General features: G+C 46.8%; 1 protein-coding gene across 1 annotated transcript in view; it reads right to left on the bottom strand.

The window, feature by feature from the left end:
• TENM3 (teneurin transmembrane protein 3) overlaps positions 1 to 25,854 on the bottom strand; it is a 586,425-nt gene continuing 560,571 nt past the window's right edge. Inside the window, exons 23-28 of the mRNA XM_040643363.1 lie at positions 19,544 to 19,719; positions 18,020 to 18,255; positions 10,604 to 10,900; positions 5,938 to 7,537; positions 3,067 to 3,197; positions 1 to 976 (exon numbers count right to left, since the gene is read on the bottom strand). Coding sequence (XP_040499297.1) covers positions 221 to 976; positions 3,067 to 3,197; positions 5,938 to 7,537; positions 10,604 to 10,900; positions 18,020 to 18,255; positions 19,544 to 19,719 — 3,196 coding nt within the window. The 3' untranslated portion in view covers positions 1 to 220. The remainder of the gene's footprint in view (positions 977 to 3,066; positions 3,198 to 5,937; positions 7,538 to 10,603; positions 10,901 to 18,019; positions 18,256 to 19,543; positions 19,720 to 25,854) is intronic.

Genomic DNA, 25,854 nt, shown 5'->3' with positions numbered 1-25,854 from the left:
TTTTTTTTTTTTTGTGGATTTTTTTCTTTTCTTTTTTAACAGCAGTCTCATTCTCCCGGAAGGCTCTTCTGTGTCGGAGAGTCCGATTCGGATTGTGCTACAGAGAAATCCGAGCAACGGTGTGTGGTTGAGGCTCGAGCGCAGCGCCTGCCCCCGGCTGGGTCCGCCTCCCAGCGCGGGGCGGCCGCCGACAATCCGCCCGCGGCAGCCGGCCCGGGGGTTACCTCTTGCCGATCTCGCTTTGTCGGAGGAACTGGATGTTGTTGGCGCTGTCGGCCAGCTCGGGGTACTGCTCCACCGAGAGTACGTAGTACCCGTCGTAGCCCTGCACCTTGCCGGCGCTCAGCAGCTGCCGCTTCTCGCCCTCCGTCCAGAGGCGCGCGCCCTCCTCGCCGTCGCGCACGCGCTGCTGCTCGCGCGCCCAGGCCCGGGCGAGCGCGCGCTGCCGCGCCTGCTCCAGGATGCGCGCCTTCTCCTCGTCCAGCGTCATGCCGTAGCGCACGTGCAGCGCCAGCGCGCCGAACTGCATCTCCACGTCGGCGAACCTGCGAGTCCTGCCGTTGACCACGGTGGTGGACTGCGACACGGTCACGTTGATGCCGTTCTCCAGGGCCTTGCGGCCGCTCGTCAGCCGCAGCGTGCCCAGGTCGCTCTCGGGCGTGGTGGTCTTGATGAAGTAGTGCGTGTCCTTGCCCTCGATGGTGAAGTGCAGGTTCTCCAGGTAGAAGGCGTTGTTGAGCACGGCCGCCACCTTGATGCAGTCCTCGTTGGCGATGTTGAGCACGTTGGTCTGCACGCGGCCCTGGCTCACGGCCAGCATGACGCCCTTGCCGATCAGCGACTTGACCGTGGCGAACCACAGCCACGAGGGCGCGCCGCCGCCCTTGCGCCTGCTCACCTGCACCTCTGCCATCTTCCCCAGGGACAGGAAGGCCTTGGCCTGCCTCGCCACTTGTTGCTGAACTCCGAAAATGGGCTGAGAAGCGAAACAGAAGGGGGGGGGGCGGTTTAGACAACATCTGTAGCTCTTGGTTGCCGGGGAGCCAGGCTTCCTGGCAGCACGCCCGGTCCTGACAACCACCAAAAAAAGAGGGGGGTGGGGGGGGGACACTTCTGTGGAGAGCTCCCAGGCGTTTATTAAAACCTTTAGAGATGAAAAGCCTTAAAAAAAAAAAACAAACGCTCGGTAGAGGAAGGCACTCGAAGGTCCTCTCCTCTCAAGCTGATCCAAATGAGTTTTGAAACGTAAAAAGAGGTGACTCCATCATGTATTAGTTCAAAGCTTTTTCGTTTTTAATGTGGGCAAATATGGCTTTAGCTTTTTCAGTTTCTTGATGCCCCTTTCCCACGCCCATCCCATTTGGGGAACCCCGTTTCTGAGGGTCACTGTGGCTTTCTCCAAGGGAGCCCGGGGAGGAAGCAGCCAACATAGACGAGGGTTTGAAAGGCTGGGGTACTCAGGCCGAACCACCGCGTCCTACATTATATGCTTTGAAATCCCTGTGCTCTAATTTAGGGAAACTCTGTCCTGGCGAACACAGTCTTCACCTGAATTTCGCCAGTGTTACCTGCATTAGTGAAATGTCCAGGGCTGAGTGCACAGTGGGACGGCCAGAGGTGAGTATTTATTACTTGGGAAAACATTTACTTTTGGAGACTTAGGGACGGTGGACCATCTCCGCTGGCAAATGTTTTAAATTGAGGGCATCTGAACTCAGCCATTTCTTCTACTGCCAGATGTTTGGCCAGTGTTTCCCAAGAAAACATCTGTTTCATCTGCAGCAATGAAAGAAACATTTGTTTTTCTGTGCTTGGGGCAGCCTCCAATGTCTTTGCTGGCGATTCCCTAAGCTGTCCTTACCGTGCGCTTTTCTTGACAGAGAACTTGAACCATATTTAGGAGGCTGCCTAGGAAAAAAGTTGGCAAGTCCATTTGTACAGTAAGACTTAAGTGTTCGCAGACATGTTGGAAAGTCAGACACAATTAGGACGTGCCTGTTCAAATGCACTGGGAAACTTCAGTGTGTCTTCTGACACTTCAGTGTAGATGTATTTGCAATTCGAAATGTGAAAATGGCTCCCAGACCTTGGAAACTTGATGGGTTTTGCTTCTTAAAGGTAAAGGTGACATCCTGAAGAAGGAATTGGTTTATATGAAGTATGAAACATATACCAGAAAACAGGTACTGGCACTGAAAATACTGTGTGTGTGTGTGTGTGTGTGTGTGTGTGTGTGTGTGTGTTTCAGCCGTGACTGCCTTTTCTCTTTGTATTCACTGAAATTATAGGAAATTGCTCAAGGGGGGAAATTAATCTTTCTAAGAAACTCTGCACTCTCTTCTCCTTATCATTATGGGGTAACCCAATTTCTTGATCTTTAATTATTCTGGCTTTAAGCTAGAAATTCTGGTGTTTTGTTGTACCTTCCTTTCTGATCTCTGAATGGCGGGAATTAAAAGGCCCATTTTCTGAAATGGCAGCTTTGACTTTGCAATTTTCCATTCTTTTTCTTTTCTTTTAGTTCTCAGAACAATTACAGGCCTCCTGAAATGTTATTTTCAGGAAAATTCTATAAACACCTCGTTGCAGATGGAGCTTTATCAGGGGACATTTTATTTTTATTTTCAATCTGTCCCCATGAAACACTGTTCAGATTTTAAAGAAGTTGAACTTTGCGGCGCTGTTTGTGGGCTGCTAATTTGTAATACGAATCCCCTGCCCTCCCGTTTATTGTATCTTTGCCTTAAGGTCCCAAGTGCTATAAATATGCTTTCACGGGGGTTCTCTGTAGAAACCTGGCGCTCAAAAATGAGCTCGCTCATTTTATTACCTTCTGATAATGTCTTTTTATGTTTTTATTAGCACCACTAAAAACCGATTTAAGCCTGTTTAACAGGCCCCTGGTTTGCTGAACAGAAATGTGATGCTTTTCTACCCTAGAAGAGTCAAAATAATTAAAAACTGGTCCTTGGTCCAGCTTTCACAAGGACAGCTTGATGAAATGGGTAAATATGACACAGATAACCCATCAATCACCTTTTCACAGTTTTGCTTTTGGTTTCTTACCGGTATATCATCCCACTGCTGACTCTTCACAAGTTCGTAAGAAGGCTCGGTTAAATCAAATTTGGGAACAGGGAATCCAGGAATAGCATTGTGCAGATGGAAGCCAAATGTCACCAGCCAGCTGTTAACATCTAGGGGAAGAATGTTCAAAATGAAAGGTGTCAGAGTTACTTTGTGCTTTCATAAATTTAAATTCTTACCTTTAAAACACCCCACCTTCACAAATAATAACCTGAAGAGGAGCACATGATTGCCTTTATTCTCCAATTCTGACCCCACTCTCTATTTTCAGACTGGAAGCTACTAGTGTCAATAACAGAGCTTCGGCAAGGGCTACAGAAAACACAGTCAGATAGCGTCTCACTGAGGCTGGATAAACTGTCCCGCGGGCGAAGCTGCATCCTGAGCTAGTCATGAGTGATAAAAAGCGGGTAATAACAATGCAACAGCAGCACGGAAGAGCCGGAAGAGCTGCAGTCGAGGAAAAACAAAGGGAACTGGTAGTTAGTCAAGACTGGTCTTAAATAGAAGTTGTGTGTTATTAGCTTTCAAAAGCGATCGCCCAAGGATATGCAGCTTCCACAACCCATTTTCTATTAATAAAAACCCTAAATTGAGAGAATTAAAATCAACAGTTGATTCTTAATCAGAGATGAATGCTGAAACCTGGCAGAACTGGCCAAGGGCACAGAAGTTCTGATTTCCATCAGCTATGACTTCAAAGGCTCACTGTGCACAGGTGGAGATGAACTTTTTGGGGACAGAACCTGGAAACCTTTAAAATGGTATTTTAAAATATTGCCATGTGACTCCAAAAGCCATTAAGCTCAGAATAAGGCTTTTATTCTATTCTGGAGGTTATAATGTTACAGAACTACTCAGCAGGCTTGCAGTTTTATGAGTACAGTTGGGTGTAGATTATTTTATGTATTAAGCACATTGCTGGAAAATTTGAAATTGCATTTCACCTAATATATTTTATGCTGTTCCATCTCTCTTTTGATGTTTTTCAGAAACTGCTGCTATGGCATTCCCTGCAGTCCACGTTGCTAGGAGAGGATGGATTCAGGAGCTGTGGGGTTTCCCGCCTTTCAGGCAGCCCCTGTCAACACCTCTTAAATGACCAGTGGTAAACTGCTTGTCAGAATGATGGAGAGCCACTTGCTTCCTATTTCCTCCTCTAGGGCACAAACTCTCACCTCATCACCAGGCTGGCAGGTCCTTTGTCCAAGCAACATATGGCCATAGAACTAGTGGTATTCTCCCTCTTATAAAAGGAGGGGTGGTGGTGGTGGTGGTGGTAGAGAAAAATTCCAAGTTCATCACGTAGAATAGAGGGTGATACTTTTTTGGGGTGCGCACGTGTATGTGAGTGTATATAAGATTACAGGGTATCTTATGTTTTGGAGAAAATTCTCCTGAATGGTAGTGTCGGGGCAAAAGTTCTCCTACTGTGAACAATGTCTGTGTAACAGTGAAAAAAAAAAAAAAAAAGAAAAGAAAAAATCACAGGGTTTTATGTATTGAAAAGCATTGCCAAAATAATGGGACTCAGATGCCAATGTGTATCGAGCAAGCTGAAGGAGGACACCATGAGGGTGTTGCTGAACCAGGATTGTGAACGAAGCGAGTTTCAGCTGGTTCACATGGAGGAGAGCTATGACAAGGTTTTGGCAGTCTGGGAAAGCAGGAAGCAGATGTCAGATGAACAGGGGGCAGCGTTTTGAGAGCTGTACCAAGAGCTGAGAAAACAGGCATCTCAGTGTGCCTCAAATATTGAGCACGGAAAGAGACAGCCTGAAGGAGCATCTAACACAAGCCAAAACAAAAGAGAAAACCCCAAACCAAACCAAAAACAAAACAAAAACAAAAAAGAAAACAGGAAAGAACCTTCTTTCCAGGAAGCATACATGTGGTAGAGAGGTTCATTATGGTGGTGTAATTCAGGAAAGGAAGGCGGGAGCAGAAGTATTCAGAACCCGTGCAGTGGGAGATGAGTGGAGAAGTCAGGAACTAAAGGGAACTAAAGCCGTGTTTCCAAAGACCTTGTTTCTCTCATCCTGGTGGTATTGTGGTGGCAGAAGTGGGACAAGATGTTTCAATTAGATCATGCCTGAAACTTGGAAAGATCTTATTACCCCCTATTGGCAGAAAAATTAGTGTGTCTATTAGTAGTACTGTCGTGCACGAACTGCCCCAAATAGCACGAAGACAGAAGCAGGATCCACTGGCTAAGCAAGTGATGGGAGAAACTGTTGCTTTATTGCCCTGAGGTGATGGTGGTGGAGAGTTAAACATCCCAGGAATGAGATGGTGAATCGCACTTTGCTGTGTTTCACGATTCCTCCATTAGAACTTCATGCATGTATGAAAGAAAAACCCACATTACAAATTTGTAAGGTAGTTAATAATTCAAGCAGAATTGTACATATTTTATACCATCAAGGGAGGCATTATTCCCCCCCCCCCATTTCATTGTTAAGGGAACAGATTAAAAAACCAACAACTGTGACTTGTCTGTAAAGCCACATGACTTACAGGAGAGGGACTGGGACTGGAACTTCACCTTGGGGACTCCCATGTTCATCCTGTTTTCCACATCCCCATGTCACCTCCCTTCCCTAAGTGACTGGATTCCATGTCATTTCAGAAATTTGTGGCCTTGGGCAGACAGAACAGGAAGTACAAACTATGTCTCTGTTTCCCTTTCTGGTTTCTCTTGATTCCATAGAGAAATAAACACATGTAAAAGGTTAGGCATTTGATTCTGCAGGAGTAAAGTGTAAGGCTAAAGAAAGCAACTTCAGTTCCTGTGTGTATTCATATAAGGAGCAAAGTAATTCAGCACTTGGAAAGGAAAAAAATGCTTACCTGTGATGTAATCTTTCACATCATGGATTTTGCTTGCGGGGTTGTTATTCCTAAACATATAGAGGTTAAAAGGAGCTGGGTCCTTCCCAATTCTTTTCCAGATTTCTATGTCAGGTGTTGTCCATCGTCCTGCTAAAATATCATAATCTCTTTCTCCAAAGTGGATCAGTTTCGTGAGTGGGTCATATAAGCCACCATGAAATCCAATTACCAGTTGAAAGTCAATATTGGAGTCAAAATAGATTTCTCCATATGCAGTATACTGAATCTGTTTTAGCATAAGCCCGTTGCTACTGAAAACAGCCAGTGGCGTCCCTGTGTTATCGGACGCAATGTAGAATTCATCCCCACTGCTGATTTCCATGGCAAAGAGATGTCCTTGGAGATCGTAATAGAGAGAAGTGATTTCTGAACTTGAATGGTTGTAGACATGAGTAATCCTCGTGGGGTAAGTTAAGTCGGCATAAAAAAACTGCAGGTGCTGTCCCAGACTGGTTTTGCTGGATACGCGCCTTCCCAGGCCATCGTAACGATAGATCACTGTCCAGCCGCTGCCTTTACTATAAACTCGAGTCAGAAGCCCCTTGGAGCTGTACTCGAAGATCTCTGTGCCTCTCTGACGCAGGAACCCATCTTCATCCAACCGATACTGCACATCCCCGAGGCGGGTGATTCTGTCTCGCAGGTCATAGCGAAGAGGGGTCAGACGGGCACTGTTACTCGGGTTCAGTAAGTGGAGGTTTCCATTCAGGTCATAGTTGTAACGCCACATGATCTTTTCATTTAGATACACTGTTTGGAGCTGCCCGTCGACATCATACTCGTAAGCGTATTTGGTAGTGTTGGCGAAGGGCCCTATTTTAATTTCTCTTTTGGTTACCCGACCCATGTTATCATACTGAATTGTAATCCAGTACATGAGTGACCTGAAGATCTCGTACTGAATTTCCTTGATGCGGCCATGGGCATCGAAGTGCTTTGTATAAGTCATTACAGCCGTGGAAATGATCTGGTTAATATCATAATATATAACTCCAAATTTTCCAAACTGCTCCACTTTGCCAGAAATGTCATCAAACTGATAGAGATCAATGGGCAGTGGCGTTTCATTGATGACACCCTGCATGCTGGTCACTCGAAAGCTGTTGTCGTAGCTGTAGTCAAATCTCGCATTTACCATCCCATCCTCACTAAAGCGGAAAATCTGTCTGTCAATCAGGGGGCCAATCTGCCTGTACCTAATGGTGCAAATAAAACCATCGCTCTGGAGGTTTACCGTTTTGAGGACTCCTGCTGTCTCGTCGTAGGTAAAACTGACTCTCGTGCTATCATACAAAATTTCTGAGAGCCTCGTCTGCCTTCTGTACTTGAACAAGACCCTCCGGCTTGTCCCCAGGAAGGCCGTCTGCAGGAGCAGCCCCTCCTCGTTGTAGTCCGTGATGACAGAGGCGTTGCTCTCGGGGGGGTTGTAAATGTTGCGGTAGTAGATGGTCTGCATGGTGTGGCGAGCCACGCTGGGCATGGTGATGGCAGACAGCCGGTCCCACATGTCATATTCGAAGATGTACTGCCTCTGGCTGTGAAGCAGGAGGACCATGGACTGCAAAGACAGAGCAGACTGTGGTTCAGTATTTGTGAACGGGGCGGGGCGGGGGGAAGCAAAAGCGGATCCAGTGACCACAAATACACAGAAACATTTTGCTTGAGAAAATGATTTTCATTGTAATTGAGTTATCCTTGACCTTACATGTTGTTAACGATTCCCTGCCTAATTTGCTTGGATGCTTAATTGTGAGGGGTTCTGCAATTAGTGGCTCAAGATTCATAATGCGCCACTTGTCACGATTGTACCATTCTTTTTCTAGGCGACTCACAGCCAAGCAGCAGATTGTCGATGGATTTGGGTAAGTCATAATACAGGCACGAGCAAAGCTGCTTTAAAGACAATATTTCAAGGAGAAAACAGCATATGGGAAAAGCAATCCTATCCATAATTAGCAATTCTTTAGGACGGTGGCTTTTCCCCCTCATTTGATTGAAGAGCCACTCAAATCATGTCGTAATTTCCAGTGCATGTGGGGGAGGAGCAAAGCATTCAAAATATTACTTTATGAAGAAGAGACATAAAATTAGTCAAAAATGGATCAACGTCAACAAACATTGCTAAATCACACGGTGAATGAGAGCCGTAAAGGCCCTTAATTGAAATAGGGATGCAGGTACGGTTTGTGTTTGTTTGTTTGCAAATTCTTACCTGTCACCTGGAATGACAATAAAATCTACATTCTGAAATTTGCTTTAGTGAGTACCAAATCTGATTTGTGTCTCAGCTGCTGTAAGAATGGTTTCTGGGCTACATTCTACTTTGGTGCTAAATAACACAGTGAATAAATATATAAATTAAAATGAGCTCTGCCTATTTTGCAAGTACTTGCAAAAAGACACAAGACAATCATTTATTAGGCCAGCAGGAGCTCAACCCTGAGGCTCAGTAGTGAATGATACGGCTCAACGGTCATACAGAAAATGGGCGATTCCCTCCTTTGCGGAAGCTTCTCCCAAACCCTGTTAGACCAAATGCAATGATGGCAGATGTGGGAGGACGCGCGTGTTAGGAGCCCTCCTGGGACTTACGCTTTGCTTTTGCCAGAGAAACACGTAAGCCCTTGTCCAAGGCTCATTCCCTTTCTCTTTACCGTCCGCCATCTTTGAAAGCAGCCTGTAGGCAGGTTCTGTGGAGTTTCCTCTGTGGGCATATCTAGGGACAGGCTTTGCTGGCTGTGTGGCAGAGGTCTTGAGAATTGTTCCTAACAGTTTGCAGTGTGCCAAGGAAGGCTTGGATTATTGCTGAATTCATGGAATTAGTACTTAGCTGTGTAGTCATTGAAAATCACATCTGAGGGTAGTTGGTAAAATAGTACTGCTTCTGCTATGAGTAAGTTTTGGTTTTAGCGTGCCTTTCCTAGCAAGGAAATGGAAGTGGTTTGGGTGGATTTTAGGGATTTGGGAGAGATGATGAAAATACTTGCTGGCTTTTCTGATCCCTACTGATACATGAAAGTGACCTCAGTTACTGCTGGTGTCTTTTCCTGTCGGTGGCTCTTATCAATGCCATGCTCCCTGTCTCCTTTTAAACATTTTCCCATGACGTTACGATCACTACTATCGGTTTTTAGGGTCTGGGTATTTCTGTTACATATCTCTGTAATGTACTTAGTTTACACTGGGAAAAGCGTTCCAGGATGAAGTGGGGACCCACTCCCAGTTTCTTCAGGGGGAAGCTGTCTTGGGGTTTGCTAGGTTGGAGAATGAAGTGTTTTCCAGGCATGAGGACTTACTCCCAGGAGGGTATGTGGGCAGGGGGGGCTTACTCTGTGGTCTCTCAACAAATCGCCAGTGGAGTAACTTTCGAGTGTGATGATTAGTGTGGAGGGAAACTGTCATCTAGTGGCTGGTCCCCTGTCTCAAGGGTGAGTCTCTTCGAGGGAGAGATGAGCAGGTTTGTGAGAGAAGAGACTGACAAGCAGGGTAGGCTGGGAGCATTCGAGTTGGGAGGCATCCATGGTGAGCCCTGAACCTGACACTCCTTGTCCAGAAGGCTAGTCTGTGTCAAGGCCATCCAGAAGTAGACAGGAGGACTCCCGGGCAGTGGGTTTAGGTGTAGACTGAAGAGTTGTGCAGACCACCTCTGGTGAAGAACAAGACGGTGTGAGGTGAGCACGACAATGGCACGGGCTGGCGTTCCGGGTGACGGGTTAGTCTGGCTAATGCACGTAAGGCTGGAGGCGGTAACCCCTGCGTGTGTGACCTGGGCTGCTGCGAGCCTGGTGCGGGCATGCTTTGAGGTGGGACAGGCACTGGAGCTCAGAATGGAACCCTTCCCTGGGGCTAATGTTTTCTCAAGGGCACGTGGAACGTTCCACGAACACGCTCTTTGGTGGGTTCAGTTTTTGCAGAAGGGAATTGCAGGCAGGTGGCCCGTTCCCTGTCCCTCTTCTGTTGCTTTCATCCCTTTGGACCACAGTCACTGTCCCAAACTCTCAGAGTGCAACTGAGCATTTTGCACACGGGTAACTTCAGGTCTTTTCTGGGATCGGGCCTGGAGCGTAAAGATGGGGGAATCCTAAGCGAGGGTGCTTACACCTTTTCTACGCACAAGAAAGGAGAAATGTGGCTTTCTAGAAAATAGCCTCTCATGGTTAATAACGCATACATAGGATCTACATGTTTCTCATGGCCGTGTCGAAGCTCTGCCAGCGACGACACAAAACTGACGGCTTCAGCGCTGCTCACGTAAGGCTCTTTCTTACATGACAGAGCTGGCACGGAGATTATTTACAAATGACTTACATGCCCGAGGTCTAATTTGTGAATGTTGTCGACGTAGAAACTTGGCAGGTGGACAGCGTTATTGCTTGTCTGTTTGCGGCATAAATCACTTAAAAGGGTCTCAGGTAGCAGAACTTAACTAAGGAGAAACTACTTGGCTAATGCAGAAATTCATCACCGCTGCACCAATGCGAATTACGTATTGATACTTAGAGTAATAAATGGAGCCCCTGCACATGCCCCCCCCCCCCGTCTCCCTCCCCTGCAGTGCTCTGGGTGATCGCTGAAAACTCCTAATCATCCCTTCCCTCCTCTGACTCGCACCGCGCCGGCATACCTTGTCCAAGTACGTGTAGCTCCATGTTTTACCGTCAGCAAAGACCCGAGACACGATCCTCCCCTGGCCATCATAATCGACTTTCTCGCTAGTCGTTCCCCGTTGGACGCTGGCAATTTGGCCGGTGGACGAATAGGTGACATTGACCGCCATCAGCTTGCTGCTGGGCAGCCAGAGAGTCGGGTGCCCCGACGTGTCGTAGGCGATCCTCAGCAGAAATTTACGGTGGTCATCGTAGATCTTTTCTGTCTTTGTTGTTCGATCAAAGTCAACGGAAAGGAGGTTTCTGCCATTCACCTGTTACAACACAAACAGGATGATAACATAACTCATGCTATTCCAACGCCAGTCCCTCAGTACTCTTCAGGGTCCCCGCTATTGTTTAAACACCATTTATGATGATTGATTCTCTTTGTCAGTAAATTAATTTAGCAACTTCTTGGTTACAAGTGCAAGGCAGGAGATTAACAGCTCCTTTAAAAGGTTTCATTAAGCAGAAAGACAGCCTGGCATTTGTTCAAAACCTTTCCAATTAAATGTTGTAAACTTAAGCAACTGATAAGAAAAACACCAAAATGTATTTGCTTTAAAGTTTGTTTAGAATATATGAAGGTGGTCAACATGCCATGTCTGTAAATTACTCAAAGCCCCTCCCTCCGTAAGACACTGGAAGATAACTGCTTGGTAGATTAATCATGGCTATATTAAATAAAAGCGGTAAATGTGACTCCGGCCCTTTGAAGAATAGTTAAGTAGAAGTTGGAACCCACATTACTGTAAATTATTAATGAGTCTAAATAGCAGGAGGTTACAAACATGATCATTGCTTTCGGGCCCATGCTGAAATGTCACAAGTTTTTAGAATGCCTTTCCCTTTAATAACATCTGGTTAACTGGCAGGGACCTGAGGCTTCGCTCCCACGTCCACAGGGTCTGACGATGATGCTTCGTGTACAGATCTGGCACCATGTTGCTGTAATCGGGTCTCCGTGTGGCTCTGTGCCAAGGCCAGAATCTCTGACTACATTTGGCTCTTACTGTCTGGCATCCAAGGCACATACAGACCAGCACTCGTTACCGCAATGGCAACGGGGCCGTGGTTCCACTCTACTCTGGAAACAGCCCGCCGCGTACCGAGGACCCCCAAAGCGTGGATTTTCTATAGCAAGACGGTGATAGCCCGGACAACAAATCTGCACTAACTATTGGACTGTTAAACATTAAATGGGAAAATCTGAATTTTCCATGACCACGTCTTAGTTAGAACTTTCAAAATGGACAGCTGCAGCTGGTCAGTTATACCCACAGAAGCACGCACACCACTTCCGCACCAACAGCCACACATACGTGTGTGTGCACACATAACACGCGTGTATATTTCTGTAAACTCTGGGATAAAACTAATCTGCGCGTTCTGTCATTGACGTTAACCAAGCCCCATGAAAAGACACTCTTCAGGCTTAAACTTTTCTAATTAGCCACCCAAGGGGAGTATCGTAATGTCCATGGAAAGGTGTGGAAAGGTAAAGGTATAAACCAAAAAGAAGTCCATAGAGTGAACCAGGTGAGGTAATGTTGGAGGCAAAAAAGGCCCCAGGCAGACGAGTCACAGAAAATGAGAAAGGGTAGAGCCCTGGAGGGCAACCCGGAGATCTTAATGTTCTGGTTCTGTCCTTGCAGGTCCAATGGCAGTGGGGAAGGCCCCCGCCGTGCCGCCGCAGAATCTGGTGTGTAAGGCATGCGTGCGTGTGCCCGTGTGTGTGTGTGTGTGTGTGTGTGGGTTCGCTGCGGAGAGGAGCCTGGGACTCAAGGAGCCCCATTTCCATACCTGATAGGGTCTAGAGGCAGCGTGACTGGGCTCCGGCCCCTCTGATGATGACTGTCCACCTGTGACGTGCTCGCATGAGAGCCTGTAGGCTCTGTCAGTGACCTGACTGAATTCTGCGCCTGGCCAGCTTAAGGCTTTCGGGGCTTCTGGTCTCCCCTGTGGAAATGCCTGCTAGTTAGTCCCTGCCTGATGTGAATTTTGTGAAACTCCACGAGGTTCGGTTTGCAGAATGCTTTGCGGCCCTTGAAAAGAAGCTGCTAGCTAATATTACAGATATCTACTTTAAAGCCTGTAGGAAGATCTGATGTGATATCGAATGAGCTCAATACTCAACTGGCAGAGCCAGTTCTGCTGCTTATCTTTGCACCAAATTTTTGATGTGCTAGGATGAGGTTTTGCACGATTTAAATGGTTTCCTATGCTTCTTGAACGTATTTCTCTGGTTGTGATTTATAAGAAAAAACAAACCCAACAACCTCTGAATGCTTAGGTTTGCCCTCTTTTCTCCTTCCGTAGGCTACTCCGGCCTGCGCCCAGCGCGTCGGACTGCCTGTGTAGCTTCTGTGGACTGCGTGGCCCACAGGACTGCCTGTGTAGCTTCCGGGGACTGCGTGGCCCACAGGACTGCCCCATCTGTGTGCATTTTACTTTGTGTTCATTTTAATTTGTATTTCAATTCTTTATTGCCTTCCTTAACCACCCCTGCTCTCTGCAGTGCTGCCTCTGGTTAGGGCATGAGCAATCTGGACTACGGGCCTGCTCCGACCGTGTGGGTATTAAAGGGAGCCGGGCAAAGAGCAGCCTGGGGCCCCTTCCTCCCACTGCCTGCCCCTGCCACCCCGCTCTTCCTGTGGTTCGTGGATACGGCTACGCAACACCAAAGCATGCAGGCGACAATCCCGTGGTGTCATTCCTGTAGCCACTGTGTGCGCCACCATACCCGTATGCCACCGTATGGAAACATCTGGAAGCATTGGGAGACTGAACATTTGGGTCCAAGGTTCAATTTTTCTTTTTATCCAGACAAACGCTGGGTGCAATGCCTTTCTTGTGTCCTCAGACCGGGCAAGGAGGAAAGAATTAGCATGTGGCTGTGTTTCCTCCCACATTCCTAACACGAGCCAAGGTTTCAACCGTTCTGACTGTTTCCAGACACCAGTCATTGTTATTATGTAAAATTTCCAAAGATACTAACAGATCTTTTGTTTCCTCTCTTCTTCCCATACACACCCAAACTTTCTCCTTTGGGTATTATCAACAAAATGCAGACGTCAAGGGACATTTCCATTCTAGGACACAGTCCTACTTAACTGTACCTTTATGAAATTATGGCAACGTTTCAACCCTTTCCCCCTTTTGACAATCATAAAGGACCAGCCTTGTTCCATGTCCCAGTGGCCTTTTAATAAATAGTTTCAATATAAAAAATATCAATCTAAATTGAATAGTTCATCTAAGATGAAAAACCTTAGATCAGATCATTACTGTACCTCCAGCTATATAAAAATGAATCCAAATGTTACATTCGGAGAAGAGAGCACCATGAAGTCCTTTGTGATATATAGCATTTCTTTTAAGGAAGCATGGAAAACCCCCATTTTCAAAGATCATGTCCAGCATGACTGTGAAGAAATCACAGCGTCCCTTTGATATGGGGGGTAGCGATCATCTTCCCTCTAGAATGCTTGAAAAACTAAGGCGTAAAGATGTTAAACAATGTCTTTATGTTTAAAGACATAAAGCATCATCAGATTATATTCACGTATCCGGAATGTTACGGAGGGAAGTGAGAAAAGGCTGGCTCGTTACCCAGTACGCTCAGTGACAACGTCACGACTCCCCTGTGTCCCTGCTGGAACATGGGTTGGCTGCAGACTGTTTTGTGTGTCTCCACATGTCAGCCAGCGCTAACGGCATTGTACCATCCCACTCCAGGCTGCGCCGCTCCCTTTGAGGGAGAATAGCCCATCACACAAGCGTGACCCGCAGAATAAAATTCCAGTACGCCATCGTACTCATGTGTGCCTTTAAACACACTTTTGGCTTTCAAATTTTGAGATTTTCTTTTTTAAGATATTCACTAATGTTTTTTTTTCTTTAAGCATCTGAATTCTGGGCAAGTGTAGAAGATACATCTTTCTTCTTAGAATGCCATAGCAGTTTTTTTGTGACTGATGAAAGGCTGGTTCCAAAGTCCAGCACTGACAAAAAACGAGGAATATTTACCAAACATAAGAGAAAAACAAGCAATTTTTATGCCTGTGTCTTTCTCTCTCTCTGTCTTTTTTTTTTTTAACTTAGCCACAAACAAGCGAGCTCTGGAAATGTCTAATCTTTATTTTGCAATGTTTTCCCACATCTCTCGCAATTTTATTTGCTTGTGATTTCTGGCTGTATTTCCCTTTCCCATTAAAGCATTTCAGAGAAAATGCCTTCCATGTTGCTAGTTCCTTGTTAATTTTCCTTTTCTACTCTTTGCTTTAAAAACCTTTTTAAACTACAGGACCTGGCATTCTATCTTTTACCGCCGCGCCACCTGTTTAGAGTTAGGTTCGTATAGCAGGCAAACATGTGCAAGGGTGTGCTGTTCCTAGAGCTTCTTGCTTGGATCGAGATGCGGTGAGATAATCCCGATTACAAGGCTGGCTTTTCCTCATTCATTCACTGAATAAATATTTGAGTGCCCGCTCTGTGTCTGGCACCTCACTGAACTTAGGCAAACACCTTAAAAATGAAAAGAAGTTTCTGCTAGGAAATAACGAAAGGTGAGAGGGAATGTTCTCTGTCTCAGGAAAGGGTGGGATGCAGAGGAGTAGCCCCCTAAGGTGATCCCGTGCGCCTCGCGGGCCTTCGCTCCTTCCCCCTTCACTTCTCTTCCCTGTTTTGGCAGACTCCGGTCCAGTCCTGCAACCAGGTTTTCGTATCCTCACTCTCTCCCTAGAATTTCTCCCGTAGAACCACAGAGGAATGAAATTAGCAGTCAGAGCTGGCACATCCAATCTTATCTTGAAAGTAAGAAACCCTCCCTTGTGATCTTGGCATTGTCTCTACGAGAGCAATCACACACATCGGCTGGAAATCTCCTCCCAGTGGGGCTGAACAGGCCACTTTAAACCGCGCATTCTCTGAAACAACTTGCCGCGGCACTGCAGTCCCGCTATTTAGAAGAAACGAACACCCATGCCTCTGTGCTCTCGTCTTTTCTTCCCCCAAAGTGAGGTCTCTGCTTCGTTTTGAACCAGGCTGAGAACCAGAGATGCAAGATAGGATTTCCTCTTTTCCTCTACTCTTCCTGATTCCTTTTTATGCCTAGAAAAGCCATGTTACAAAGAAACAGAGGACACGCTAGACACAGCCTGTCTCGAAGAAGAAAAGGCAGCATATTATGCATTTGGTTTCTGGGCAAAGCGCATCCCATACTCTTCCCTTGTTTTCCTAACTAGGGCGCTAAAGGGCCCTTTCCTGTCTACCCGCGGTGTGGGTATAAATGCCTAACGTATGCCCGTGTGGTAGAGATCCTCCGGGTTGGGATTAGGGAACATGTAATCATGCCTTGTCTTTGTAAGGTACTTTCACATGGTCTCATTTGATTCTGTAACAATTGTGTGACATGGAGGCAGGGCAGGTAAATTGTATTTATCCATTATCTGTATCCAATGCCTCTCTCTACGTTGTCTATGCGAGGAACTGTGTGTCTATGACCTAGACAATGTCTATATTATAATGTTGTAATGTATATATTATCTACATCATGTTATATTATTTATATCCTATATGGATTACCATGATACGTAAAGAAAACGAGGTTTCAGCGATGTTAAGATTTTCCCATAAGGTTTATTATTAGCAAAAAGCGGAGACTGCTCTAGAATGCATGTTTTTGGGATTCTAGGCACTGCTGTCTTCTCTGCTGTGAGGAGCGAGGAGCACAAATTGAGCAGCATCTTTGTACCTTTTGGTGAAGGAAGTCCTGTGTCTAAGGGTGGGTGTGACTCTGTGCGTGTGTGTGCACGCACATGTGTCCTTGTACACCATGCTGCTTATAGGGAGAGCTGGGCAAGAGAAAGCCTGTGCGCTAGCTTCCGGTCCGCAATGGCTCAGGGAAGCAGGGGTCCTGGGAAGAAGCAGTAGGTGGGGGCAGCTGCCACTGATGTCTAGATACAGTCGAGGGAAAGGCGGAGAGCTGGTTTCCTCTCCTGTCACTTTATCTTCAACTCCACTGCTGCTCTTCCTGCTAGCGTTCTCTTGCTGTTTCTCCTCACTTCTCTCTCCGAACAAGCCCCTCTCCCGCGTCCCCTGGCTGCCGCCTGCCACAACTCCTGAGCCAGGTGGCTCGGAGCTAGGGCATCCTGGCTCCCACAGCCTGGGGCATGGGAGGTGGGAGCACACAGCACGGGTTTCAGAAGGTCATGGGTATTTAGAGTCCCAAACACCTGCCTTGAAATGGAAGTGAAATCAGAATGTAACCTGTAAGCTGGATACCGGCTGTATTTGATCCACTGATCCTTTATTCCTTTATTTCTAGTTCTTGGAAGCAGCCAGAGACCATATGCATTAGCTGATTCTTACCCTAAAGGACTGTCAAGGTAAATCATGTTGGCCTCTTATAATAATAATAATTTAACCATTTTCAGTGCAGGAAAAAGAACATTAATGGTATGCTCTGTGTTTTGTTCTCTATCCTTGATTTCAAGTCCTTTTTTTTTTTTAATGGCAAGGGGAGGTCATTTTAGGAATAGTTGTCTCCATTTATCTGATGAACTAAAATCTGTTTGCTAGTAGAAAGAATGAGTCAGGTTCAGTTTATAGTGGTCCGAAGGTGGTTTCGTGTAACTTGTGTTTTAGTACCTAATCTATGTTGTCTCTACCAAATAGCTGCCATAAATCACAGCTTGCTTTCTCAATATATTTGGCCTACAATCTGAGAAGAGGGAAAAAAAAACCACACCCAACAAGGTAATGCGGAGGACATTCTGCAAAGATCAATTACACCAGCGTCATCAGAAATATCATTGCATTTCTCATAAAGACAATATAAATCAATAGTGAGGAGGCAGCAGTGAGGTTCTGCCACTGATATTCTTCCATGAGTCCAAACTATAAAAATATTGAGAACGCAAAGAAAGAATCTGCCTTTCAATGGCCAGCCCATCTCTTCATGACTTGGAAAACTTTCAGTGTTTAAGCTCACTCTTACCCTCATCCCCACGTTAGGAAGCCATCACTCCTGCGTGGGTAAAGGAAAAGCGTAAGATGATCAAAATCATATTAGGAAAACAACAATGGACCGAGGCCCAAGCCCTCTGGGACTGTGCTCCACGCAATTTCCTGATGTCTCTGGGAAGCACTGATTTTTAACCACAGATACATTGAGAAAAAGCTTTTCTCCGACAGTTGGCTTTTATTACGAACGATCAAATGGCTTGACGGCTGGCTATACCTCGTGCTGGCAGGGACAGCGCTGCCCCGAGTGTGGCTCTGGGCGGACGAGGACGAGGAGGGGAGGAGCGCTAGGCCCCCCTCGGGAACGCGGCATCCGCCCGCACGGACGGCCGGGCAGCGGCACCTGCTCCCTGACGCGTGCTTACCCGAAGCTTCCGGCCGAAGACGTTGACTTTTCCTTGGGCTTGCTCTTTTCGGAACCTCCACTCGACCAAATTTTGACCATTTTCCCCAGGAAGACTCATATTTCTCTTGGCGACTGTCGGATTCGCCGTGCCAGCCAGGACGTGCGGCTCGGTCTGGTAGTGGGAATCCAGGCCGCTGGCATAGATGATTCTAAGGGAGCCATCGTAACCGATCTGGTAGCTGTTTCTTAACTGATCTGAAAGACAAGGAGCCGAAAACAGGGGCTACAAACGTGAACTAAACAATGGGTAGGTTGTGCAGCTAGAAGTGATACACATTTCTAAAATGCTGACCGAACTCCATGTGTCGGGAAACGAAGAGTACTTAATGATGTCCTTTTAGAACCTATCACAGCAACTCTGATTTCTGGCCATTTTGTGCTGTTAACAGAATGGGCTGACTGGCAAAGGCAGGCTTCAGAGGAATTTATAATCTTTTGCTACTTTAGATTTCTTTTTCTCATTTGCCTGGTGGAATAAATGAGGGGTCAGTCTCCACGGATGTGCAGGGAAGCTTCTGCCAAGAGCCACGCACGCCTTCCCCCGGGAGGCTGGTGTGTCACTGCGGTCACTGCCAGGGTCTTGGGAGACGCCCCTCCCCCACACCCATCCCTCCCTCGTCTATTCAACATCTTTTGGAAAGACTTCATATCCGTACGTTGTATACCAAAAAGATAAGATGATATTGCCCTGAAACTGACTTTTAAAACAGTGATCTTCGTTCTGTGTTGTACAAAACCCCCTCCTGCATTTTAGGCTACTGCCCCAATGTAAAAGTTTTGAATGATATTGGACCATTTGGGGAAGAAAGGAATTCAAGCAACAGTCATTTTAGACGACTGCAGAGCTTGCTTGAGAGAACTGGTAAAAACAATGAGTCAAAGAAGTTTAACTCCGATTTGGTAATTATTCTTAGAGCTATGACCTCACAATTGCAACTGTCATGGTAAACAGGCTTTTCCAAGATTATGTCCAAAAGGAACATGGCAGGAGGGTCCATCATGAATATACTGGATATATACGCCTATGGACTGAATGGAAAAAAAAAAGTCCAGATATTACATAGATGGGCCCGCAGAATTTGGTATCAAGTTTCCAGGGATCACATATATGGGGACTGAAATGCAGCATCTCGTGCGCACTCAGAATGGGCTCTGTCTCAACTGACTGGACTTCCACGGCCAGGAAGAGGACCCGCTCCCTGAAACGGCAGCAGATGACTCCGCAAGGGTCTGAGGGCGCACGTGAACAGCTGCAGTGAAGGTGCTTTCCGAAGCCGGAGTACGAGTCAGGTGATCCGAGATAACGTGGCTATCACGGAATGAACACTACCTATAGACACGGGGCTGTTTCACCAACATCTCTAGGGGTTTATGGTTTCACCTTCCCTTTTCTGGCTCATCTTAGAAAATGGGGTCACCACATTTTATGGGGGTGCTAGTGGCATTTAAGGTTCTCCATTTCAAGTGATGCTTTCATGTTTACCTTGAACCATGGTGTAGAAGGAGTCGATGGAGGACAGATTTGAAGTGATGCTGACATCCTCTTCACGGCTGGATGACTCGATGTCCACGGTGATGGCCTTGTCCATGTCCCCATGCAGGTTTGTGACCACTCCCGTTGGAAATGTAACGTTTGTCAGACGCCCTTCGCTGTCATAGCTGCACAAAAGAGGCACCGACTCGGCGTTAAAGAGCGAACGGCAGGTTCTCCCTACTTATAAATACCAGGGGCGGCATATTAGCTGCGGACGTTGGGAAGGATATTTGTCTTTGTGCGTGAGCCACGCAGAGTGAGGACTTCAAACATGCTTTGAAGTAATCGAAAGCCTGTTTAACACAGAAAAACCTCACCAGCAAGAGCAAGAGTAAAGAGAAGAGCCCTCCTCCTCAGCATCTTCTTCTCTGAAGTGTGACCCAAATGCCCTGCACATCTAATTTGCTGTTTCAAAGGGAACATGTTTACTGATATTAAATTCCTTAGTCTTCACCATCTTTTCTACAAAGTAGATTTAATTCGCTGTTATATCAGTTTTTAAGTTTTACTAACTTACGCAGTGCCATAGGAATATGTGAAACTTTGCAAAACAGTATGTATACATTGTATATGGTATGTAAAAATATTCTTGTAGTATCTTGTGACATCTTCAACAAATTAATAAAATAAAGCCATTTAAAGACCTTTTTTTTTTTTAAAGATTTTATTTATTTATTTGACAGAGATAGACAGCCAGCGAGAGAGGGAACACAAGCAGGGGGAGTGGGAGAGGAAGAAGCAGGCTCATAGCGGAGGAGCCTGATGTGGGGCTTGATCCCAGAACGTGGGATCACACCCTGAGCCGAAGGCAGACGCTTAACAACTGAGCCACCCAGGCGCCCCATGAGCCACCCAGGCGCCCCTAAAGACCTTCTTATTTCCCAGTGTTGACATACCTCATAATGGTAAATAGGGACTTAAATGTTGGCAGGGGTGGTGAGATGCTATCTCGTCTGGACTGACGTTGTAGGAATGGATGAGCTCTTGAATGATGATTTATTATGTTTACTGAAATGCAATGTACTAGTTCCTGCATTTAATGATTAGTTGCTTTTCCAATTATACACTTACTTTTTTAGCATGTAAATAGAGGAGGAACATATAATTAAAACGTTAGGATGTGTTTTTAAAAGCTGTCCTATAATCATAAATATGCATCATAGATACAACATTTTAGTAGAGAACTGATTTTTGAGTGACTTTTCTATTTGTGGCGGCACCAGAGAAAATTTCAAAAGTGACAGTGTGGTTTGAAGAAAGAAAAAAACAGATCACAAATTCCAGATGGAACACGAGGCACTGCCTTGGGACCACAACACAGGTGAGCCTGTATTTCAGCTTGATACCGAGGCTGCTTCGTTAAGAAGAGGTCTAAGCGAGATGAAGACTTGCACCATGTCCTCCTTACAATAAGCCCAGATGCAGAACGGTGGACAAAGGGTCTTCTTAGCGAAAGAAGTTCCCAGGGCAGGGGGATAAAAGGTGGGGAGGATCCCAATGATAGGTGTAAATATGGGGCAACAGGGAATAAGGGGTAGAAAAAAGGACTTAAATGATACTTTGCAATACAAGGAGAGGGTTTTAGAGGGTAAAAAAGGTAGTTTTGGAAACTGTGGTTAGTCCCGAAGGAGAAGATTCTAGGTAATGAAGGCAGAGAAGATTCAGCAAGGGTAGTGCCATGGTAGAGACAGGAAGGAAGGAAGGAGGAGGAGGAGAGAGACGGTATCTGCTCGGGGGCCAGTGAGGAGGCGATCCCATTAATCCCGGGGGACAGCATCAGTCAGATCCAGGGTCTGACCGACCTGATCTGACAGTCTGCCTTGCTGCTTAGCCAGCGGCACTCGTGGGCACTCAGGACAGGCAAGCAAGGGAGGGAGAAGCCGAGAGAAAGGAAAAGTGCCGTTAAGTGTAATCATTGTTTGGACCCACAAAAGGCAGAGCTGAAATAAAAAAAGCAGAGTCCTTCCCCTCCCCACCAGCACAAATGCCCCTAGCCGATGAAGACATCACCGAAAGCAATCTAATATGGATTGCCGCCGTCATTGCTTTAGAAGAAATTACCGCTCCTGAAAAAAAAAAACGCATAGCTTTGCGTGTGCAGGATTACTGAGAAAACCAGCTTCAGGCCCAACCTCCACCTGGACACACATGTGGCATCTCTCTACATTGCTCACAGGCGACTGTGTTTTGAAGCAATGAACGTCCTTCCGAATGCTCCTACGGAGAAGGTAGTTCAGTCCTGCGTTCTCCCCCAGCCCCCGCCCATTTTACAGATGGAAAAAGGAAAACACGATGTGCTCAGGCTTGTGGATCGGGCTCTCCCGGCATCCAGTGACGGGGCCCTAGTGGGGCTTCCGTGCACCGGACCCCAGGTCCGCGATCGTTCTGTAAATCACAGAGCCTGCTGCTTTCTATAGAGGAAGCCACCGGCAAGCACCTTGCGGATTCATTCTTGCTGCCGTCACTCACCTGCCCTTTCTGACCCGTTTGCTCGTTTATGTTTTCCAGCTCCATTCAATCTAAGCAGGCACTCACCTTTCTGCTGCAGAAAGCATTTCTCCAACCTTTGCCTCTGCTCTTTCATTGGCTTCACCCCCCACTCCGCGTCCTGCCCGGCAGGCATTTCATATCCCAGGACGCTGAGCGCGCCGCGGCAGACCACGGGATGCAGCTCACCCAGGCTCTAACCTAGAAGCCCTTGGTTCTTCGTAAAGGAAGAACACAAGTACACTCAGAATGACACGGGGTTAGGCTGGCATCTTAGGGGCCCAGCTTCCCGGTTGGGCCCCAGGAGTCTTGAATTTGGCCCTTTAGAGCAGGGGCTGGGGTGACATGAAAGGCGCGGGCAGGCCGAGGTGCTTGCACGAGGCAGGTCAGGACGGGTGCTACCGTGGAAGGGCCCTCAGAGGTGCGGCCTAACCAGTCCCCTCACAGGTCAGGCAGCCAGCGCTTCCCAGACTTGCGAACTGTACCAACCCGGGAAAAAAATCAGGCACCGACAGAGCATTTTTGTCTAAAGAAGTAATCCCTGTTATCTCCATCCTTTCATAAAGAAAGGTCACTGAAGCGAACCAGAGGTAGAAAGGACCTCACTTCGGGGTAAGAGGCTGCTGTTTAAAAGGAATAAGTAAAGCTTGGAGAAAAAATTCTCCACGTCGTTTATGTTTTTCATTTCAGCGTGGATCCGCGAAAACTCTTCCCACAGATTAGCACCCATGTCGGGAGAAAGGAAAACCAGATGGATGAGAGACCTTAACGTTACCAGGGCTCTCTGGAGAAGGGACTGAGAGAAGATAAATGGTCAAGGATGACTTTCAGAAACGGCAGGTGAATCCTTGACCTCGTCAAGAGAAGAGAAACAACGCACCAGCACATGTCCAGCTGTCCTCAGGAATGCTCCGACCCGCTGTACTAAAAGGGGCCTTCCCATCAAATATTTGCCTCGGGACATAGTGTCTGCTTTTGTGCGACTCCGTGGCTCGAGTTAATGCTGCTTGGCCTTGGTGGTGAACCAGCCCTGCCCAGCTTGTGTATCTTTTCTTTTATTAGCCTTTTGAATTTACAATGCCATAGGCTCTGGGGAACCTGAATAGAACGTCAGCTTCATGCTCTCCATTCCACTCATCTGGTCTCGGCCTCATAGCTTCAAATTCATACCCCAGCACATTCTTTTTGCTCCCGACTGACCCTCTGCACAAAGGACTCTCACTGGAAAAAGACAACCTCCCTCAGGCTCTTCATGACCTTCTGCCCTTCCACTGACGGGATGCCCTTATTTGATGTTTATCTATTTGCTCGTCTTTAATTTTGATTGCATTTTTGCCTAGACTTGCTGTTTTTAGCCTTTGTGGTATATTTTTAAATCTCTTTTTAAGTTTCCTAAGCAGCGGGATTATTGATCAATGCCCCAGAGGGTCAGAGCCTCAGCCCTCGTCAGTTGAAATGCTGGATTCATCCTGACGTGAAATTTCCTCTCTCCCCCTTGTAGACGGAGGTTCCCACTCTCCATTTTCCCTTCCCAATCTCACAGATACCTCCGTTCCCAGTCCCACGGCCGCTCTCGGTAAATGCGCGTCTCCTTGCCCCCCCATATTCGCGGATAGCAGATTAATCTTCTGAAACACCAATATCCTAGTACTTCCCTGCTTACACATCTTCTGCGGCTCCTCCACTGAGAGAAAAATCGCCTGAGTCAGACTGTTACCAACACCAAGTCAACAGACTATTGATATTGCAAGTTTATTCAAGCGGAGACAATGTGCTGTTCTAGAAAACTTGCTTTAAAACTCAACAACAGGATTATCTGTTGTCTTCCGTGTTTTCCCATACAATGGCCTCTCTCATCAAATATTATGTTTTTTAAAATTATCTCCTGCTTTTGAGAAAAAGCTGTGTAAATTAGAGTAGGGCTTAGGAGAAGCAAGTAGACCAGAGAAGAGAAGGAATGATCACTCTGGAGAGGCAGGGCTGTTTTCAGGGGCGGTACACTCTTTACCCCTTATGTACGCTCATGATTCAGCCTGAGACTGAGCTGGTCTTTCTCAAAGATGAGCCAAACTTACATATTTACTCATAGAATGTTGGCGATGCCCCCTCCCAAACCTTTATTCTCTTCCGCTATAGGAGAGTGAAGCTAAAAATGTATGTTTTATACGACTGGTCTCTCCGGCCCAAAGGCCTGCTCTGAGAAGGTTAGGACAGCAGGAGCTGGTGGTGTGAGGACATTGGGGATAAATGTTTCAGTTAAGTCTGAGTGAAGACTGGCCCTTCCCCGCCTTCCCCGGGGCCCTCCCAGGACAAGCCTACCGTGGGCGCTGCTTCGTGAGGACACAGTAAGGCTGCCTATGAAGGAGACTTACCTAACCTGCTTGCTCCCCACTGTCCCCCGACACAGAGGGAGAATGTTCTCTTTCAACTACTGGAGTTCCTTAGGTTCACATTTCCTTCCATGCTTAATAGCCAGCACTGCCCCCCCATAAAAACCTCCCCTTAATCTCGCCATCTGTTAGGGCAATATTCCCCCCCACAGCGCTCACGTGGCACATCTTAGCTGTTGCGTCAGTGAAGTACAGTAAACTCACTAACGTCTCAGAGCGAAACCGTGTGCCTGTGTCATCCCTCGAGCCTCACTCCTGATGAAGGGCGCACGACAGCAGACACAGCGGAACGGAGCGGATTTACACCTCTGATGGCGGGCTGCCTGGGAGCCCTAATGACAACACTGTGATTTGCAACACTAATATCCAAAGAATTTACATGGACCCATTCTAGAAACGAATCTGAGGTTGAGGCATTTTAACAATTATCTCAGAGACAAGCCGTAATTTTTTGAGTTCAGTAGCAATATTATCAGTTAGAAATCCGCACAAATCAGGTTCTGGAGAGAAAATGTAAAATGCTTCCATCACCCAGGAACGCATAGCAATCAAGCAAGTCCTAAATCATGAGTCCGTCTGGCACTGGGTTGCCTGCTACCTACATATTACCCAAAATGGCAGGGAGAAAGCAGCAGAAGAAAGACAAAGGATTAATTTACATGCTTTTGGTCTCGAGCGCTGAGATGATCTCGAGATGAGCGCGGTGAGAACTGCACGGGCCGGGGAGGTGCCTAACCCGATTCACATTGCCTTGTTGCCCAGCTGTGTCTCAGTCACAGGTCTTTGCTGTTGGGGGCAAGTTCGGCCCAGCGCTTTGCTCCATAAACCCAGAAAAGGCAGTAGTCTGAAGTCAAGCCACTCACTATTCTCTTGTTCTAACACCTCAGAAAACGAGTTCAGAGAAGCAGAGGCTTGGTGACCTTTCCTTCCTCACCTCTCTGGTCCAGCCCTCTCTGTGAACATGGAGCCCAGTATAGACGGTCACGGACAGGACATATTATCCAGACATCAAATCCAAGAAAAGGGACCCAATGCCTCTTTCCTCACACAGTTATGATGACCAGAGCAGGGAGTCGTGACCAGGAGATAATGCCCAGCTTTGAAATTCATCTGCCTCAAGACGAAGGCATCCAAGCCAGGATGTTCCAGAATTAGTTCCCTTGGGGTTTGAAAGATTCTGGATTGACCATCCTTAAGAGAAGGATCATATTTAAGTCCCTTTTCTTTAAAAAACAAAACAAAACTCTGTTTATTGACTGAGGAAGGCTGAGAATGAGCAGAACTCATTTGCTTAGAGAACAGGCGTCAGCTTGCCAGAGAGCTGATGTCAAGGGGAATCTGGGCTTCAAAGAATCCGTAAGACAGAACCGCGCATGCCCTCCT

Source organism: Ursus maritimus, unplaced genomic scaffold (genome assembly GCF_017311325.1).
Source record: "Ursus maritimus isolate PB19 unplaced genomic scaffold, ASM1731132v1 scaffold_28, whole genome shotgun sequence".
NCBI classification, from domain to species: domain Eukaryota; kingdom Metazoa; phylum Chordata; class Mammalia; order Carnivora; family Ursidae; genus Ursus; species Ursus maritimus.
The sequence above is the reverse complement of the archived record's forward strand: the minus strand, read 5'-3'. Positions and strand labels throughout refer to the sequence as shown.